General features: G+C 42.6%; 2 protein-coding genes across 3 annotated transcripts in view; both read right to left on the bottom strand.

Annotated features, from left to right (window-relative positions):
* Positions 1-2,658: 2,658 nt before the first annotated feature.
* On the bottom strand, positions 2,659-4,428 carry LOC112557027. The gene is made up of 4 exons (XM_025226589.1): positions 3,771-4,428; positions 3,417-3,498; positions 3,124-3,218; positions 2,659-2,810 (listed from the first exon to the last, which is right to left on the bottom strand). Exons 1-4 carry the CDS (start codon positions 4,011-4,013, stop codon positions 2,721-2,723), a joined length of 510 nt encoding a protein of 169 aa, XP_025082374.1. The 5' UTR covers positions 4,014-4,428; the 3' UTR covers positions 2,659-2,720.
* Positions 4,429-5,493: 1,065 nt separating this feature from the next.
* LOC112557022 (contactin-like) overlaps positions 5,494-20,293 on the bottom strand; it is a 30,123-nt gene continuing 15,323 nt past the window's right edge. For both annotated transcript variants that reach the window (XM_025226584.1, XM_025226585.1), the window contains 23 exons: positions 19,968-20,053; positions 19,030-19,181; positions 18,514-18,627; positions 17,912-18,059; positions 17,563-17,747; positions 16,943-17,038; positions 16,354-16,587; positions 15,973-16,078; positions 15,279-15,463; positions 14,857-15,129; positions 14,395-14,685; positions 13,794-13,960; positions 12,090-12,216; positions 11,179-11,337; positions 10,782-10,925; positions 10,302-10,396; positions 8,953-9,048; positions 8,452-8,599; positions 8,084-8,205; positions 7,696-7,882; positions 7,429-7,544; positions 7,091-7,268; positions 5,494-6,577 (listed from right to left, as the gene is read on the bottom strand). In XM_025226584.1, the coding sequence (XP_025082369.1) occupies positions 6,447-6,577; positions 7,091-7,268; positions 7,429-7,544; positions 7,696-7,882; positions 8,084-8,205; positions 8,452-8,599; positions 8,953-9,048; positions 10,302-10,396; positions 10,782-10,925; positions 11,179-11,337; positions 12,090-12,216; positions 13,794-13,960; positions 14,395-14,685; positions 14,857-15,129; positions 15,279-15,463; positions 15,973-16,078; positions 16,354-16,587; positions 16,943-17,038; positions 17,563-17,747; positions 17,912-18,059; positions 18,514-18,627; positions 19,030-19,181; positions 19,968-20,053 (3,540 nt within the window). In that variant the 3' untranslated portion in view covers positions 5,494-6,446. The remainder of the gene's footprint in view (positions 6,578-7,090; positions 7,269-7,428; positions 7,545-7,695; positions 7,883-8,083; positions 8,206-8,451; positions 8,600-8,952; positions 9,049-10,301; positions 10,397-10,781; positions 10,926-11,178; positions 11,338-12,089; positions 12,217-13,793; positions 13,961-14,394; positions 14,686-14,856; positions 15,130-15,278; positions 15,464-15,972; positions 16,079-16,353; positions 16,588-16,942; positions 17,039-17,562; positions 17,748-17,911; positions 18,060-18,513; positions 18,628-19,029; positions 19,182-19,967; positions 20,054-20,293) is intronic.

Raw genomic sequence — 20,293 nt, 5'->3', positions numbered from 1 at the left:
GGTTGTAGCGGGGAGGGTTGCAGTTGATGGCTGTTCCTTGGAAAGGCTTGCGCGCACTGGACTTCTCTGATCATTAGAGAATTCTCCGATATCTGAGAAAAAAAAATCATGGTCCAGGGACTGTAGTTATGAAGCAAGACTAAGTCTTTTCCCCAGGGCAAAATAGGGAACTCAAAGGAAAATCGTCTTTGTTTCCGAAGTTACAAAGCGGTGTTCAGACCCTACAGGCAATTCATGTTTCTTTACCCAAGAGCAACTCTACCATCGCCTTATAACAACAGTTCCAGGAGTAAAATCTCCTCCGGAGCTGGACACCGCTTGATAATTTGGGAAACAATTAATATGCTTGTTCTTTAATTCCACATGATGCTCCAGGGCAACGACTTACCCCTGCTTCATAACTATCGCTACAATTAAATAATATAATTAAGCGTTAAAATTAGTTTTAAAAAAAGGCACGAAAGATGAAAGACCCACTTCCACAACCGCAAGAAAAAATTAATAAACATTCGCATTCGAACTCTTACAGACACGCAGACACTCACACGCACACGCGCGCGCACATACGCACACACACTGTCTCTCTCAGGATTTACCTGCAAGAGAAAAAAAAAGTTTTTACTTACATCCAAAGGAGATCCGAACACTGTGTGTGCGGACTGTACCAAAGTCGTTGACTGCAGTGCAGTAATAGGCTCCAGCATCTTTCTCCTCTTGAGGATTCTGGATGGACAGACGACCATCCACGACATTGTAGCGGCTGTCCAGCTGTGGTGTCAGCATGACGAGGGACGATGACGTCTGCCTGTACCTGCACGGGAATTCAGCATGGCAAGTTATCGATAAGATTAGCAGAAACAGCAATTGCAAAATAAATATTAAAAAAAAAACAAAGCAGAAAAAAGAAACAAAACAAATCAAAATCCAAATAAAAAGCAAAACAAAAACCAAAAAAATTGAATAAATAATCTGACAAGAAACCTAATAAGGCTAAATAAAATAGTAAAAAAAGACACTTTCTAACCATGAATATGTGGAGGGCGGAATGCTGAATGCGGAGCATTCGAGGTAAACGAAGTCCACTCGACCCTCGACTACAACGGACTCTGGTAAGATGGTGAACCGAGGTCCTCGGGGTGCTGCGGCAGGGTTAGTGTAAGATGTTCCGTACGCTGCAGGACATTATATTGAATTTCCATCAGCACATTAGCTTTAAATACAATTCAGTTAAAAATTTCTTTTGGTAAGGAACGCGGAGAGAGAGAGAAAAAAAGGGGGTACAGAGAAAGCGACCAGGACATCTTCCCGCCCCTCATTTCAAAGAGTGATTTGGATGGTGAGTGTGGTAGAGAGAGAGAAGGTAGAAATAATGCTTTATGAGAATCAGCCACAAAGGCTTTAGCACTGTAAAGCAGCTTCCTTTAAACAGATGTCACACGTAAAGAAAGAAGAGCATGCACAAGACAAGATTTGAACCCAGGACAGTCGATCCTGCCTGTGCTAGCGACAAGCTTTTCCACCATCTCACCCCTGGACCATTTCATGGGGTGGTTTTACAAGTATGCAATGCTAATTTATTCTTCTTGTATAATACCTAAATATTTCCGAGTTCTATTTATTTCTGATATTTCAATACTCACAGAAGTCCCTATGAGCCTGTAGTATCCGGAAAGACTCTTCTCTGCTTATTTCACAGATGTAAGGAGATTTTTCACTCGCGGGCTGTCGGTTCCACAGAAAGCTGTTTGTCGTGGCTGTTAACATTTAAACAACAAAAACATAACATTCTACTGTATCATCACTAAACGAACAATAGAGAGAGAAAGGGAGGTAGGGAGGGAAAGGGGGAAGAGAGAGGAAATCTCAACAAAGTTAAATTTTTAACACGTTAGATGAAGCTTATCAAGTTGAAAGGGACTGAGATGTTTTGCTATTTAATGTTAAGTCAGAAGCAAGGGATACATCAGTTCAGTTCTTTGCCACATCCAAAGCTATTTCAGTCTAGGATGAAGACAATATCTGAGAACACGACCCATAATTTTTATGTGTTTTGACGAGGAAGAAGGGGGTTGACAAGACAACAAGACCCGTTATCTCACTAGTAAAGGCGTAGACGATGTGCATGTTCGCTTTCTGACTGACTCCTTCTTCTGTCCATTTGGTGCGCATGTCCAGGGTGGGTTTTGTACTGTCACCCTCCCACACCAGGGTCTGACCTACTCCTGTGCCCGAAGTCCACCAGCTACGAGCTCTGTAGAGAGAAGAAAGAGAGAAAGGAAGCGACGACCAGGGAAAAACTATCAAGTCTTATAAATAAACGATAAATATGTATCAGCTGTTCAATTTGTAAACAAGTTCCAATCCTTATTTTAAAGGGAATTTAGTCAACAAAAGTTAATAACGTCTCATATTTCCTAGCAAAAGGTGAAAACTTCTTATCACCTACATTTACAACACCAACAACCAACCAACCAATAAACAAACCAACAAACAACATCAACAAACAACAACAACCAACAAACAACACCAACCAACCAACCAACAACAACCACCAACAAACAACAACCAACAAACAACAACCAACAAACAAAAACCAACAAACAGCAACCATAAACAACCACAAGAAACAACAAAAAACAAACAACCAACAAACATTATATACTTTGTACATACTATATGTATTATTACCGTGTGGTGTCATCACCGTATAATGCGATTGCTCACCTGTCGAGCTCGGTTCGAGTTAGCCTTTGGGAAATGAAAGTGTGTTCAGCCTCGCTGTTGACACTCAGTAGATAGGCGCCATCTTGCTGGTAGGTAGAGAAATAAATATTGGGATTTAATTGTATTATCTCAATTTATTTCTCGCTGTCTCTGTTCACCTTTACAGCTTGTATTCAAATAACTGAACAAACCACTAGCTGTGGGTCAGTGCGGCTGGTGTGTACCCCACGCTGTGACGCACGCATACACGCCGCCCCCTACCAACACACACACACACACATAAATAGGTGATTTTTTTTCCTTTTCTGAAGATTAATTTTGCTTCAGAGCGTGTGACGACTTGGCAGGTGAGCACAACAGCTGTACTAAGTATTACTTACAGGTACCCGACCCACTCACCTCACAGGTGGCCGTGGCTGCGTGGTACGTTTGTGTCGGGTAGAAGACAAAATGGTAACAGTGGTCTTCGAATGATGTCCACCCTAGCGGGCAGTCTTGATAGAATAAAAAAAATGTTTGAATTTAGTCTGTTACACATAATGCTTGTAGGCGTTACTGTTGGCAGTTGACTGCGAATTTATTTTTTTAGTATTTCATTTATCTGTGTGCGTGCGTGTGTGTTTCAGTCTAGTGGTATGCAGAATTCATTTGACAAACGCATTTTTGAGTGCTTGCATGTGAGCATCCCATACCATAGGGCTGTGCGAGGATGGTCGTTGACAATACCCATGACGTCAGCAGCCACCCGAGACCATCGCGTGACACCATGACGGGCTGCACAAGAACACCTCGGATAAATCCATCTTATCGAATGTTTGGGCTTCTTATTTAACAAAGCAAAGAAAGCGATAAGAGGTATAAGGGTACAGATGCAGGAAATGAAGATATAAATTGAAGAAAGGGGTAGGAGGTGAAGGCAGGTTCAACATAAATTGTTTTGTAGTCTCAAACGCTAAATGCAAAACAGTGTACGCAAAAATAAAAAATAAAAAAGAGCCAATTATTATTGAAATTCTCAGCCTGGAAAATAATGTAAATAAGCTCACCCAAGGGATCTGACGAAATATCGAGAATACAAACAGCAAAAGTACAGACAACGAACCCCTCAGACTCGTAGCAACTGGAGGAACTGAGTTTTGTTTGAAGTCAGGGACGTGGGGGGCCGTCAACATGCTCAAGGATCTGAAGTCACGTGACATAATCCTAAGAGAAACTGGACATGGGTGGAAGACAAATCCTTCCCTCGTGAGGCAATGATGGAGTCCCCGGGCAGGTAACTCTAACCCCATTGCTGTACCCCACCCGGTCCCCTCTCCACCCTGCTGATACCATTATTTCCTTTTTGTGGTTAGAAACGAACTGGAAGAGAGGAGGATGGTGTGTCGCCGGGACTACGTCATTGGTCAGACTGCATCACTACGTCACACTGTCCAGCGACCTTGACCTATACCCAACCCAGTTCCCAGCATTCCAGCAGCGCCGCGGCGTCGTGTGGGTACCCTGTCTACCCGACTTACGAAATAAAGCCTGGTTGATGCCGAGTCACAGCGGGAAGGGTTAGAGAGGCCAAGATGCGAGATAAGTTTGAAATCCATCGTGACCAACAGCTTTTCCTCGCTCGGACGGTTACAGAGGGCGCCACTTACCGTCACGCTTTTTAGAAAATTAACAAACCGATGTCAGAAGATGTCAGAAAAAGTATATAAAAACTGCAGTAACAATAAAAGCATTAAAATAAACATTTTTTAAATCTGACACAGTGCCTGATTTTTTTTAAAATAATAATGAAAAAAAAATGAGACAAAGAACTGTAGCAATGACATTTATATGCACTCAGGAGTAAATACCCATAAACAGCAAATATACATCTTTAAAAAAAGGGAAGGAAAGTGACTGTTTAAAAAAAGAATATGCTAAGAGACGATATAAGGCAAAAAGAAAAAAAATGATATACAAATAGCATGAAAGTAGAAGAAAGAAATGCAGTATCTTACTTGTGAACTCAAATGTTTTATGGATGCGAATTGCACAATCCGAAAATTACAGAAGGTCAAATAAAAAAATTTCCCAGGTTTCTCTGAAAATATGTCAGTGTTGTGACAGTTTGTGCAAGTATCCCATGTCTGACTGTTTAGCAGAAACTCAGAAGTAATCACTGTGCGCTGGAGGACACCAGGGGAGGAGGAAAGGAGTGAGCTGATGTCACCACCAAGGCGTTGCCCTAGTGACGAGAGCTCTCGAACACCTCGGGTAGGTCCTTGTCACTCAGTCATCTGCCATTCAACACCAACTTTCTCGAGACATTGAACAGTGAAGACCTTGTCTCGAAGGCACGCGCATGCACGTGTGTTTGTGTATGTCCGTTCGTGTGTGCGTGTACCTTTATGTTTGTACACGTTCGATCATCAATGTATGCCGGGAATTAGCTTTAATGAGGTCAAAGTGCGGCCAGGGTAAAGGTCGTACTCTGTTTATGATGCTTTCACACTCTCAGTGCAAACCGCCCTCTCAACATGCGCGCATGACAAAAGCCCCTTAATAAATATATAAAATAAAATAAAATAAAAATATAAAATAATGCCAAAAATAATGTCACATTTACTTTTTTAAAATGACACAAAATAAATTGAATATAAAAATATTATTGACTCCAATACATGAAACTCAGAGGATCGTTTTGTAGACTTTAACAAAGCAAAACGAACAAGCAACCCAAAGAACGAACGAACAACAAAATACTAAAATGCAAGCAGCAAACACACAAACCAGTGACGTGGCCTCATTTTATTCCCAGCCTCATCAACGAGCACTAAGACAGCTTTGACTGAGCCTCTCAGTGGAAACAATGTCTCAATTTTATAAATAATCACAGTCTCCATATTTTAAAATTCATCGCACCGAGTAAATCTCAATGTGAGACAGTTGCAGAACGTACAAAAATAAAACACAGTGTAAGCTCCATAAACATGACCAGCATGCCACAGTGAAATTAGCGACAGACATTCAAAGAATGAAGATTCTGTAGACATGTTAAGGTCATCACGTGATCGACTGTAGCAGTTACTCCTCCGCTGCCAGTCTTTTCCCCTAGGCAGGTGAAGAGAAACAGATGAATGTGTCATTCCACCAAACACATCGTAAATTGTTTGTCGTTGAGTCCAGTGCCCCGACTCGCCAAAGGGCACACCGACCACGGGGCACTCATTCGGAGGAGCTCATCACCGAGGGGCATGCTGACATGAGAGCATTTCATACTATAGTGTCTTGTTTTCACATTCTCCATCTGAAGAATATAATCATCCCCTCAAGCTTTAACATCCCGTCCAGCTCAGAGTGAAATCACAGAGACCCCGCCAAGTGGGTTGACTGAGGAAAGTTTGCTGCGCTAATCGGGTCTCGAACCAGCACTTTCAGTTCGGACCCAAGCGCTCTAACCACTCGGCTATTCACTTCCCCCCGGGCGTAAATACGGCGTATATGCATAGATCACACAACAGTCTCGGACCATGTATAACAATAAAAGACTAAAATACCACATATACATCACACAACAGCGAGGGGAGAGGGAATGGAATTAACTGCTCTGTGACTGGAACACAGAAGGGAGGAAAGTTCACCCGAGCTGTCCTGCCATGCAATGGAGTATCACGCACCTCCATTCAACATGAATGAACAATATTAACAACAATATTTCTTGGTCCATTCGCTGATACAATCCTCTGTCACAAGCTCTCTGACTGTAAGACTAGCCAGGTGGTAAGACACGTGAGTGCAATCGTCCATGTTGAAACAGTAGTGTGACTGGCTCCTGCCATGATGTCTGTCGTTTGTGGATTGTACACAACCATCCCCTCTGAAACAGCAACGGGTATGGACTTATTCTGTTATGCATATTCAGCAGAAGACATTTTGATATTAAACTACATAACTGCACAAGTGTCATTCTAAATACTAATCAGTCTAACAACAAAGTTACTGGAAAGTTAACGAACAGCTAGCCATTCCATTAGTTCGTTAAAATGCGTTCTTAATTTTATTTATTTTGTAATAAAAGGCACACGGGGATTGACCTAAGGTTTGTCTACTAACGTCCTGATGGTCAGCCAAGATTTGAGTATATGCTAATGAAGCCTTACCCAATCAGGAGCCCCCTTTTGTGACGTCATGGGAAACCCGTATGAGAACCGCAGTCATAGACGGAAAGGACTTACAGTTATTGTCATTTTCAACTGACGCCATTAATTTATTTTATTCTTGATTTTTTCATGATTGCAGAATTGAAAATACAGAAACTGAGCTACAAGCCATACAATTTATAAAAAATCTTTCACTCGTGTATGAAACACACTCAGGACACTTGACATACCTCGTGTAAAATATACTGTTGGCGATTTTTTCCCGTCTCCACCCCGATTAAAACCGAGAACACGAAGAGCATAGACAGTATTCTCTTTGATGCCGACGATGACCCCCGAGGTCTGGCGTTTGTAGACCACAGTGTCATTGGCAGTTAGAATGTTCTCAGTAGCTGGCCACCACCGCATCTGTGGATGGACAGACAAGACAAGAGAATTATCCTGCAGACAGGAACAGTGGCAACTTCTCGCATTCTGATCACAGTGGGTGTTGTTATTACAGATTTTAGCACTAACATGGTATATCAGTCATTTAGTTGATATTTATAACAACATGTCAATCACTTGCTTTATATCCAATCAGCGGTTCCTCCAGCAGCCCGATGCTCACTCCTCTCCACTGCACGAAGACGCTGTCAGGACCGTGGGATGACACCATCACGTACTCCGGGTACAACAAGGGAGCTAACAACAAACCATGAAATACAATGAACAACTTTGTGAAGCAGAATTTCAAGGAATAATTCGAAGTATGTCAAGAGCATCTCACTGACACACACACACACGGGAACGGAAGGAGGGAACGAGAAGGGGAGAGAATGCGAGAGTTTCTTACGATTCAGCAGCAGGGAGATGAATGTGTCCTCTCCCTTGGGCCCCAGTCCTACAGTGTTGAAGACTTGCACGTTTATCCAGTAGTTCTCGTTAGGAATAACGCCGATCACCATGGTTTCTTCACAGTCGTCGCACCAAACATTGCTGGAGTACAGGGTACCAGGCTCAGGCTCCCACCAGTAGTTAACCTTCATGCCATAAAAACCCAACAAATTTAATAAAACATTTTGAACCCATTCGATTATGGGAAATAACTGCAGATGAATGGGGTGATCCATCAGCTATGACAAAAATGATGTCCAAAGCTTTAAATCCTTGCCAAAAAACATTTACTGCGGTGAATATTAACCGGATGGGTAACAGTAATGTTCTGTTTTTCAACCAAATACCTGGAAGCCGACGAGTTTGCCCCTCATCGCCTGTCGACTGGTGTCCACCTTGTTCCAGAACACCTGGAAGGCCGTGGCATTGTATTCCCCTGTACGGACATTGCGAGGTGTCTCAATAGGCACTGTAACATTAGGGACAGTTGGTGAACAACACTGACAGTTGGTGAGCAATACTGTAGGGAACTGAACTGAACTAATACTGATAGATGGCGAACAGATACCGACACCATGTGTAATGCCAATAGACTCTCTCATCCCCTATCTTTCTCCATATATCTCTCTCCTCCCTCCTTCCTTTCACGAGTTCATTTTTCTAGTTAACGTCCTTTGTCATTTGTCTCACCCTTTCCTTCAAGAACAGTACTCACAGTCTTCCGCCGACATGATGATGAAGATTGTAGAGTTGGGACCATCGCCCAGACTGTTGAAAGCTCCGACTTTCACCTCGTATTCCAAGTAGAAGTTGTCCTGGCCGACAAGCGCCACATGCCTGTCAGTTCGTCCATAAAGTACTTCCTGTGACAAAGTCAGTAAAACAATGCGTACAGTAATTATTTCTGGAATTTAACTTCAGAGAACGAGACAGCCTTAAGAAAGAGAGAGCAGATAAGAGAGACAAATATAAATGAAACAGAGAGAAGGAGCAAAAGAGATACAAAGCAAGACAGAGCCAGAAAGAGAGAATGAAAGCCAGAAAGAAGGAATGAGAGAGTGAGGGTATAGACACTCCGATTGTAAAAAGGAATAAAGCATAAAATGACAAATGATCACAGGCAATTAGCAGCCTATGAGCTACAACACAAATAGTTGTGTAGACAACGTTGTCCACATTTATTTTAAATATTCATTAGTTGGTGTGAGGTCCTTACCCTCTGCCACAGGCCTCCATTGTCGTTGTTCGTTTTCTTCCGCCAGAACACCTTGTAGCCGACACCGTCACCAGTCAAGTCTTCTTCACTGAGTTCCTAATGACCAAAATTATTGTCTGTGGATTAGTCTTCCTGATACAAGGAGAAAATAGTACTAAAAGAGTTCATACACGTATATATCTATATATATATATAGAGTAAATAGATACATTTTTAGTCGAAACACTCATCCGCTCTACAAAAACTGCTTCTTCATGTATAGCATAGGGGCCCAGAGGAGTAAGCTGTAAGTGGTTCACTGTATCTAGTCCACGGTATGCAGCAGGCAGGCCAAGCACCCATCTATTCCACAATCCTCTGTTTCCCCTCATACATTAGGTTGTGTAAACAGTGGGGTCCCCCGGGTCAACGTTAAGAAAAATATTTTTCTCAGAATTCAGTTCATTAAGCACAAAAGGATAGTATTAAAATACTTTGGAGTAATTGTGAACAGAGAAAACAATGGCTGAATAATCAGATTGTCTCGTGTTTGTGGAACTCCTTGATGTGTGGGCGTGGGGACAACATGGGCGCAGAGAGAGGACAGACATGACAGTCGCGTGTCAGGCAGACATCTTGCCGCCGGTGTTTGTCTCGCTCATCACGTGACAGACTAATACGCAGATGACACATCGTGCGTCGTAATTTTTAAATTTGCGTAATAACTAGCTGAAAATGACGTCAGAGTGTGACGAAAATTACTGAATGAAAACACAGGTTAGGATGTTTATTGTTTACTCAAATCCTTTCTCTCTAACCTCTTTATGCACTCCCACAAACTTTTGTGACTGTTCGTACATCATTACATATATACCATTATTATTATTATCTTGCAGATGTTCATTTAGTGTTTCATGAATAATATTAAATTCTTATTTATTGTTAAATTAACAAATTAGAGATAAGACTTTATTTGTCTTCATTTACTTGCTATAAAAGCATGTTGTGTGTGTTTGTCTTTAGTCTACTATTAATCCCACTGCCATACAAACATGGTCAAACACACAAAAATGGTTTCGTGAGGATAAACCGAATGTCTTCTCAAACATGCACACATTTATTGGCCACTGTCGTAGTCTAGAAAGTAGAACACTTCTTTCATAATTCATACCTTGACATGAAAACAGAATTACCGGGAAATGAAAGGTCACCATGATGGAATAAAATATTTTGAAAATACTTACCACAGCTATCATAACGGTATGCTCTTATTTATGTTAAGTCAGAAAGATTTGTGTCAGAAGGAATTTTATTTAGTGATACATGAAAGGAATATGACCAGGTGTGGACAGAGTAGGACTGGGACGTACCTGCCAGGTGAAGGCGAGCGTGCCCACCGTGCTGTACATTATGGAGATTTCTTCAGGGGCTTTCGTAGGTGCAGCATCGGGAATTTTCAAGTAAGCTGTCATGAAGTAAAGAGAGCACAAGAAAGGAGGCATAAATACACAAACAGTAAAAAAGCAACAACAAACACAAAAATTGCCCAAACCAAAAACTTCACCTGGTGCTGTGAATTTTATAGGTAACAGAGTAGACGATAAATGTTGGATTCAAATATGAAAAATGTAAGAGATTGTTTCTACAAACTTTATCACGAGCAAAGAGAATCAGAAGAATTATCAGGCATAACATAACCCAACTGGGTTAGGCAGATATAGTGCTACAACACGTTCATTAATCATCACCAACCTCATCATCGTCATTATCATTCTCACTTCCCTCACCACAATCCTTCCCCATCAATACAATCACCACAAAAATCACCACCGATATTTCGAACAACTTACCAGACGGCTGGCTGGGCGGACCCACTCCATAGCGATTGATGGCGGAGACCCGGAAGGAGTAAGACGACCCCGGCGAGAGGTCAGTGACGACGTAGGTGTGTTTATCAGGATGCTCGGCGCTCAGTGTGTCAGCAGTGCGTAGTTCTGCATCAAAGAAACACAGGTGATGTCATATGCTATTTTAGCAGTTGAAAAAGATGAATCAAGACCTCAACATGTAAATAAAAATCATCATCAATCATTAATCATCCTCATCCTCATCCTCATCCTTATCCTCATCCTCATCCTTATCCTCCTCCTCCTCATGAACATTCTTCAAGCTTCTTCGACAATAACGCTAGCTAGTTGTTTCAGAAGTGAAACTTTTGGTGCCCCAGTGCGATGTTGCAGAACTCACGTGTGTACTTGTAGCGCCAGACTGGGTTGAAGTTGCTCTTGTACTCGATGTTAAAGAAAAGAATATCCGCCCCATGGCTGTCACCTACAGACCAGATGAGGACGACGGACATCCCATTGACCACTTGTCCAAGGACACCTGCTGGCTCGCTCGGGGGACCTGACAAAAAGAAGATAAACCAAGAGTAAGAAGAGTTGAAGTAGTCAATAGCAGGGAAGATGCAAGGGTCGAGTTAGAGCAAGAGGGCGAGTTAGAGCAAGAGGGCGAGTTAGAGCAAGAGGGCGAGTTAGAGCCATGTCTAGCGCTTTGGCGATGTACAATTGTTTATTGTCCATGTGAACGCAGGCCCTCGTCTATCTTGACCCAAACTCATTGACGACAGCACCCCCAGGTCAGGAGAAAGGTCGCCGTGATGTCACCCTACAATGTCACTCTGCACTCAGGTGTCCATCAACCCAAGATCATGTCAGCGCGAACTGACATACCCGTCTTCGCCCCCATTCTTTACATCCTCGTTAAATTCGAGGCCAGTCCTCATTAAAGTGGCGAGTGTATTTGCCTGTGCGCTCAGTAAACAAAACTGATTGGGGAAGATAACCCCCCAGAACATTATAGACCCCTGGATGTCAGGGTCAGGTCAGCTGGGTCACAATTTAAAAAAAGATGATAATTATGAAAATGTGAGGACAGAAATAAAGAAAAAAAGTAAAAAGGGTTAGACGTAATACGAGAACGAAAAAGTGGAGAAAAGCTACAGGGCTATACGCTTGTCCAATATCTGTTGCACGGGCAATGTAAAATGGAAGGGGGAAAAAAAGAAAGAAAAAAATCCAAAAGCGAAAGAAATAAGAAAGAAAGTGATTGATTTAAGATACACCTGAACACAAAAATAAATAAATAAACTAACTGACCCTGGACTGTGAGGTAGGCGGAGGCTGTGACGCTATCATCCACCGTAAGCGCCGTACACCTGTACTCCCCGGCATGCTCAAACTGGGTGTTGATGATGTAGAGCCCCAGCTGGTCATCGCTTGTGGACTGCAAGCAAATAATAATAACAATACTAATCATCAGGTATATTGTCTTGTTGTACCTTGCTGCCACAGGGGGTGGGTGCTGCCAGTTGGGGTGGGTGGGCCAACGAACGCAGGAAACATTGATTGAAAAAAAATTATGATGGTGCTTAAAATGTTTCTGAAGGTGTTGTAGACTTTGATGAAGAAAAGACTGCGGCTTCCCTGCTCAGCATCAGTTCCTGTCTCCTTCACACCAAGAGAGTCCACAGGGGCTTCTGGGAGAGCAAGTAGTTCTCTCCCTTCCTCGCTCACTGAAGTTTATTTGTTGACCCTTACAGAGGTCAATATGTGTTTCACGTGATAACTACAGTGAAATCTCATTGACTCACAAGACCGATCCCACCCTTATCAACTCGGGTATGGCTGTGAGTTCATACCAGGAGGTGACGTGTTTTAACGGTTTTCATGTCCCCAGAAAGGTCTCGCTGCCATTTAAGGCAAGTGCATGTCGATATAAGCACTTGTCCGTTACACAGGGCCGGACAGGGTGACGTCACCGTGATAGTTCTCCACGTCAAACAAGTAAAGAGCCAGTCACACAGGGAAAACAAACAGCAAAGGAAAGGTGGAGGGTTAGGATTAAACTGAGGGCAGAAAGGTGAAAAAAACACAAACATGTTATATTTTTCTCTCCTTTCCTGTTGTATATGCTACAAAGAAATAAATACAGAAACAAAGAAAAAATAGATAAAAATAAATAAAATTGTATAAATAGCGACAAAAACTAAGAAAAGAAGACAAATTAAAAAAAGAAAGAAAAAGCAAAGAACGCAAGAGTGCGCAAAAATCTTTTTAAGCTCCTAGCTAGAAACAGTAAACCTAAATAAACATTCAGCCTGGTGACGCAATCAGTGATTAACATTGTACAGTAAACAGACTCCAGTGAGAGTGTATACAAAGTTCAAAAATACGAGAAGAGATTGAGGAGACAACCCTGTGGGAGCGACTGAAGGAAAGAGTTGGCAGTGGGTGTGAATGCTGCGCAGTGACTTTGTTTGAGCAGTTCAAAGGTCATATTTAATTTCAAGAGTCGAATGCGAAAGTTCATTCACACAGCTTTGCTCTGAATGCTTCTTGAATTGCTCACACGCACTTTGGGCAAAAGATCGGGGAGAGAAAACGAAAGCGAGTGAAAAAAAACATGGAACGGATTCTGTGCACCACCAGCCCAGGACCAGCCACACTAATCACTATGGTGACTAATTAAAATATTTGCCAACGAGGAAAAAAAATCCGATAATTATTTTTACATCAGGTACTCATAATAACTAATATCAACATTAACTAAAAGTGCATAGCTAATATTTACTATTCAATGATAAGCATTAGGTTTCAACATTAAACCCTCCTCACAAAATAGTCGTAGTTTAAATTATAAACGGTTATCTACCCCTTTCTTTTCTGAATATAAAACTGCATAATAACGAGGCTGTTGCGCAGACAGCGATTCCTCACCTACCCCTATCCCCCTACCCACGTACCCCGTTTGATGAGACCACAACTGAAGAAGCGAATGTAAATATTTCTCATCACACATACCTGCTTGAAGGTAGGGTCTTTGTCGGCATCGATGGTGACGTCATTGAAGCTCCAGACGTACACGAGGTCACGCTGCTTCCGGTCAAAGGACGCTTGACACTGCAGGAAGGCGGAGCCGTTGACGTCCACGTGGGTGTCACGCGGGGGCACCGTGATGGTTGTGCGAGCTGCGCTTGACAAACAGGACAACAGACGAGGGGACGATACAAGGCGACGAAACGACTCGCGGAATTAAATCAGGAGGGGCCGGGGCTTCCCCCGTCTAGTCGCGAGGTGGTCTAACATCGCATGGGAGGGAGGCCGGCCGCAGCTTTCTATTAGTTTTGCATCCAGTGACAAACGTGTGTCAGCAAGTGTGTGTGTTGTAGGATTACGTGTGTTTGTGTGTGTGTTGGCGAGGGATGGGGTGTGACTGTATATGCAGGTGAATGAATGTTTCAAACCTGTCGACCCTCTTGATCCTAATATTCCCCAATTGCCTTTCTTCCTGATTTATGACCAACTTTTAGTTCACTCAGAAATGCACTAAGGATGTCAGTTTTTTTTTTTTAATCTCTTGATTTTTTTCTGGGTATCGTGAATCCACCCGACTGGTACTTACACACTACACTCAGCAGCCCGGTACTCGATGCCCTGCCGTTGAGGTTTTCTGCAGTGCAGGTGTACCGACCCTGATCGGACATTTGTACTTGAGTGATGAACAAATTGCCGTTGTCCAGCAGCACGACTCGTCCCTCAGCTCCCTTGACGAGATTCAACGGTGCGTCGTTCAGTGACCACGTCATTTCCGGTGATGGAGACGCATCCGGTTGGCAGATGATCGTCGCGTTTCCGCCAATCGTCGCTGTCATGGTGTCGGCGAGCGGTCTCTTGCTGAAGGTGGGAGCAAACGCTAGAAAACATGATGGAGGAACGAACACTGAGTCATGCAGATAATGTAGTAGATTAATTAAGTTTTAATTAATTGATTAGATTAAGTCAAATGTCACACCCCAAGTCTGACCTCTTTCTACTCATGACAAATAATTGCACCCCACCAGGTCTTTAAGTAACCGTCTCTTACACAAGACTCGGAGCTGAGCAGACGACACGCTGGTGCCATGCAGGTTGGTGGCCGAGCACTCGTACATGCCGCTGTGGCGGGCTGGGTCCACCCGCTTGATGACCACCACGTTGCCGCTGACCTCCACGTCGCCAGGCGTCGAGGTCAAAGGTTGGCCGTTCTTTTGCCATGCGTACGTTGGGGCGGGCACTCCTCCGGCGTGACAACGGATCGACACCTGGCTGTCGATGTCTACGTGCTGATCACGTAGTGGGAACATGAAGAACGGCGCCGCTAAGAAAAAGGGCGGAAGAGAATAGGAGTGAGCATGCGCAATGAGGGAGAGAAAAACCAGCTCAGGAAGATGAAGAGATTAATGAGAGGTACATGGTATCACACACACACACAAACACACAAGCTACAGGGTTGGATAGTCTCTTCACCTTCTATGACGAGGCTGATGCTCTTGGCATGAGATGTGCTGGATTTCCGTTGCACGTTACACGTGTAGTTACCCGCATCTTCGAGCTGCACGTCGGGAAGGATGAGCACCCGGTTATCTTCCAGGTACCAGGCTTTGTCGGGTACAGGTCCGTTGTCTCTGCTCCACGTGTAGTACAGCGGCAGGCTGGAACCCAGTCCGAGTCTGTGTAATGTTGGTCTACCGCGGTTGTTCCCGATATTAATTAAAGCACTAGTGGGGTGCAAGATTTTTTAATGATTATATACAGCTCAATGTAGATATGACTGTCAGCCCACAGATGTCAGAACTGTTTTTGGACACGTTTACCTTTTGAAGACCTCCACCAGTGGGAGAACTGGAAACTTTCATGTTAGTCAGTCGTATGTGTGGACAATTCACAATTTTGAACTCACATGGCCTGGTGATGTTCTCAGGTAGGTATTTTTAGAACGGAATAGGGTTTTTGCTCAAACACCTACCAACACCCACCCACACCCACCCACCCGAATATTCACACACACACAACACCCATGCCAAGGGTCCACATTCCCACGCTCGTGTCATTTGACCGCGCCTGTACCTGCTCCAGTCGGCGACACCTCTGTGTCTGGACACGACTGCCAGTAACATTACCTGTCATTATACCTGCACACACCTGCCTCTACGACACTCACCTGCCATACGCCAGACACTCCACTCGCAGCTGTTGTCCTCTCAGAGGAACGGTGGGGAAGACGGCGGGGAAGTCGTTGTGGATCTCGGGACCAAAGTCCGTGGCCACTGCACAGCCAGGTGTTTGAAATATATTGTAATTAAATGCACAGGTGGTTGAAATACATTGTGCAGTAATTAGACCACTAACCAAAAAAAAAAAGTTTAAATATTCCTCGATAGAAACAAACTGAACTTAAATGTGATTCCAGTGATCGACAGCTGATAAGATTAGTGCAAGACTGTTGGAAGACTTAGAATGGATTGATTTTATTAGTTTAATATTCTACAAATGTTAGAATTACAATCGGTAACATAGAGAAGATGGAGGATGAGCATCTTACCGTCGCCCTCCACGATGAGCTCAATGCCAAGACTGGTTTTACTTGGTGGCTGCACTGTGGCAAAGCGCTGCCCCGGGGGTACAGTGAGGGTGACCACACAGTGGTACATGCCTGCATCAGCCAAGCTTGTCTCTGAGAAATACAGCTTGCCATTGAAGGACATGAACAGGTATTTGTTGAGGTCGGTCCTCAGGAAGTTGGCTCCAGGGCCTTTGAACCACTGGAAGCTTGCATCTGAGGAAAACGGAAACAGGCGGAGTTCATATTTTGATGGGAATTTAAAATATTTTATATGATAAATACTTTATATTATCAGCGCTGTTAGACCTTTTGCTTTAACATCTCGACTAGTATTTAGATGTTATTGATGTCCTATATATTTGTGTTTTATTTGTTTGTGTTAAGCATGAAAGGTGAAATAACTTCTAGTTTTTCAGAATCATCTGTGAGTGGGTTATTCTAATACAACGACTTCCATCAAAAGGAACATTTAAAGGAGAAGAAGCAAAAATAAATAAATAAATAAAATAAAAAATAAATAGATAAACAAATGAAATAAATCAAAAATAAATAAAATAATAGTACAAACCTGGATTGTATCGTGGAGGATTGCAGTTGATAACGGTCCCCTGGTAGCGTTTCGCCCTCACAGAACCTGGAGGATCGTTTGAAAAGTCGCCAATATCTATTTTGGACCGAAAACAATAGGAAATCAACAATATAGGAATACACAAGCAACAAAAAGCACATTTTGCCTAGTCGTAGCTGCTATTGCTGATGGTGGTGGTGGTGCTTACGAATTTCTTCGGCCAATGATAAAACAAACACTTTAAAATTTTGAAATGTACAAGATATCAAAGTCTGAATATTTGGAATGCCAACATATTTGTAGAACGCAATTAAACGATTAATATTATTTCAAAATATTTAGATATTTTTGTCATTAGTCAAACAGTTAGTTCACCAAGAAATGACTCAATAATTTTCTTTGCAGACAATTTCCACGTCTCGATGCCACCTCTCACATAATTCTCTAAATCACAGTAACACGAAAAGTTTATTTACAAAAAAGAAAGCAGATGATACAAGATGTCTTTAATATTCCGACATTTACAGTGGAGCACTTGGGCTTCTTGTTCGACTACTAATAAGGGAAAAGGTTTTATGAGTGAGTAAGTATGTGTAGGACTGTGGGTTCTTCCTGCTTACATCCAAACGAGACTCTGACGGCGGGGGTGTTGATGGAGCCGAACTCATTTTCCGCCGCGCAGTAATACAAGCCCGCGTCGGCCGGAGTCTGCGGGTCCTGAAGGGACAGTCGACCGTTGGTGAGAGTGTAGCGCGGGTCCACATCCGAACTGATCCTGATGATGGAGGTAGATGTTCGCTTGTACCTGTAACAAAGTGGCGAGTGATTGTACTCTGGTGGCACTGTACTCCAACTAAAAAACACGAAAAACCACATAAATGCATGCAGCTGGTCTGACAGAACTTCAGTTAGCGATTATTTTAATGTTCTCGCTCAATTTGTGCCAGTTCTTTAGCAATGTTCACACACCAGGTGTAGGATGGAGGTGGGAGGCTGTCGGCCTCACATTCCAGGTAGGTGGAGTCCACCCGGTCCGCCACCACGACCGACTCGGGTAGGATGGTGAAGCGAGGTCCTCTTGGTGCCAAGGCGACGTCAGAGTAGAGCGTGCCGTAAGCTGCCGGAGAGAATGTAGGGCAGACTGATTTCATTCATTTGAAACTGGTAAGACAGTATTTTGAGCTGTTTTGAGTGTAAAGTTTTAACCCTTCTTTGTCTTATTTGTCTTAGCAAAACAGTGTGTAGATATGTGTGTGTGGGTGTGTGGGTGTGTGTTCTGGTGGTTGGGTGGTTAAAAGGTGGTTGAAACCTATGCAAAGCCACACGTTTTAGCTTTCGAGCATCTTGTGTGGAAATACATAAACAGATAGCCAGAAACCCAAAATATATTCTTCAGTGATTTTTCTTCTTGTTCTGTATTTCACACTTCTCGAAATAAAGTGTATGCATAAATTGTCAAAGTACACGACCAGCAAAGTATTCAAGAACCATGATAAATAAAACTGATTTTTTTTAAATGAGACGAAAAATCCCCAACTTTACTGACAGACTTCCTGAGGTCTTGTACTCACTGAAATCTCTCTGAGCCTGGGTCACTCGGAAGGACTCCTGTCTGTTGACCTCACAGATGAAGGGGGACTTTTCACTGTCAGGTTGTCGATTCCATAGGAACGTGTTGGTCGCAACTAAGAATTGAGAAGAATCACCAAATTATATTAATCTCTAAGAACACCAATATGATTAACCCAGTGGAAGGTATCAGTATTTAAATTATAGAGTAGAGGGCGAGGGAAGGGAGAAGATGAATAAGCACGTGAGAACGAGTCACGTGACAGTTTTACACGCAAGTTTTGGCTGCACGGACGGGGCAGAAAAATAAGCTTGACTCAAATGAATCGAGAGATCAAAAGTAGACAATAGCATTCAACTAGAAAAGTTAGCTACAGGAATCAGCCAACGTGAGCTGATGGCTAATTTGAAGTTAAAGGCAGACACGCAAACATGGGGGAAAAAATGGCGAAAGAAAGTAAAAATATGTCTACAAAGAGGACGAGAGTTGAAATGTGAGTGTGTGTAATTGCTCTTACTAGTGAAAGTATAGACAATGTGAAGGTTTGCTTTCTTGTCGGCATCTGCCTCGCCCCATTTGCTGGATGTGTCAAAGGTTAGGGCTGTTCCATCTCCCTCCCACCGCAAAGTCGTTCCTGCTCCAATCCCGGATGTCCACCACCGACGTGATCTTGACCAAGAAAGCGGGCATTACAGAGACTAATAGAAGTAGCAATGAAAAAAATAATAACCCTCAAAAACAAAACAAAGCAATAAAAAATCCGGCGAAAGAAAAATAACTACAAATAAATTATGTTACAATAAATGTTATCGTTTGTGCGTACGTGCGTACATGCGTGCGTGTGTGTGTGTGTGAAGGATGTGATTAAATGCTGGCTGAAATCGTAAAGATTCTGCCGTCTAGGAAACTTTGGAAACCCGAAGTTTGTTTAATTTTTAGATGGTATCGGCGACATGTTTCGAGTGTAGAATAAATGAAACGTAGAAAAATTCTGGTTCGACTCAGGGTCTTTCCATTTTGATTGAAGAAAAATCAAGTGTCTTTTATAAAGAAAGAAACAATCTGTAACATTCTGTTCAGATTACAACTTCTTTTAGTACATACCAGACTAATTTAGATGTGACAGCTTGTATTTTTTAAACATCACCTTACATATCGTTCAATATTACATTAGTAAATATTATCAACTTAATTAACTATAAACTGTTTGTTTAAAATTACATATGTAAATATAGGTTTATTGTGAGGTCTGTTAACTAATTAGTTGTTTTGTGTTATGTTAAAAATATCAGTACTTTTTCTTCTTGTCAAGTGCTTGTGTTTTCTGAGTTACTCCAGATAAACATTGTATATACAATGTGTAGCAGGCTTACAATGCTAAAAGCACGAGCGGCTCTGACAGATGTACATACATGTAAACAATATCAGATCATGACACCTGCATCGTACCCTTACCTGTCCAGCTCCTGTTTAGTCAGCCATTCAGAAATGAACAGGTGCTCGGCTTCAGTGTTGATGCTCAGCAGGTACCCGGCATCTTGCTGGGGGAGGACAACAGATATCGTTGCCAAAAAAGGAAAAGAAAAGAAAAAAAGAAAGAAAAGAAATGTAAGCAACATATTTTCGCTTCCTTACTTTCCCGTACTAACACATGTTGAAAGCATCGATAAGGAGTCAGATACATGACAACCTGAACGCTTGATAAATCTGTTTGTGGATTTTCTTTTCAGTCTCTCTTTCTCTCACTCCACCCAAACACTAATCTCCCGTCAGCTAGTAAT

This window comes from Pomacea canaliculata, linkage group LG2 (assembly GCF_003073045.1).
Source record: "Pomacea canaliculata isolate SZHN2017 linkage group LG2, ASM307304v1, whole genome shotgun sequence".
Classification (NCBI taxonomy): Eukaryota; Metazoa; Mollusca; class Gastropoda; order Architaenioglossa; family Ampullariidae; genus Pomacea; species Pomacea canaliculata.
The sequence above is the reverse complement of the archived record's forward strand: the minus strand, read 5'-3'. Positions and strand labels throughout refer to the sequence as shown.

Coding starts and splice junctions, on each gene's coding strand:
- LOC112557027 (XM_025226589.1), bottom strand. CDS start 4,013: ATGGGGTTAGAGTTACCTGCCCGGGGACTCCATCATTGCCTCACGAGG. Junction 3,499..3,770: donor TATTTCGTCAGATCCCTTGG/GTGAGCTTATTT, acceptor GTTCTTGTGCAG/CCCGTCATGGTGTCACGCGA. Junction 3,219..3,416: donor CATCCTCGCACAGCCCTATG/GTATGGGATGCT, acceptor TATTCTATCAAG/ACTGCCCGCTAGGGTGGACA.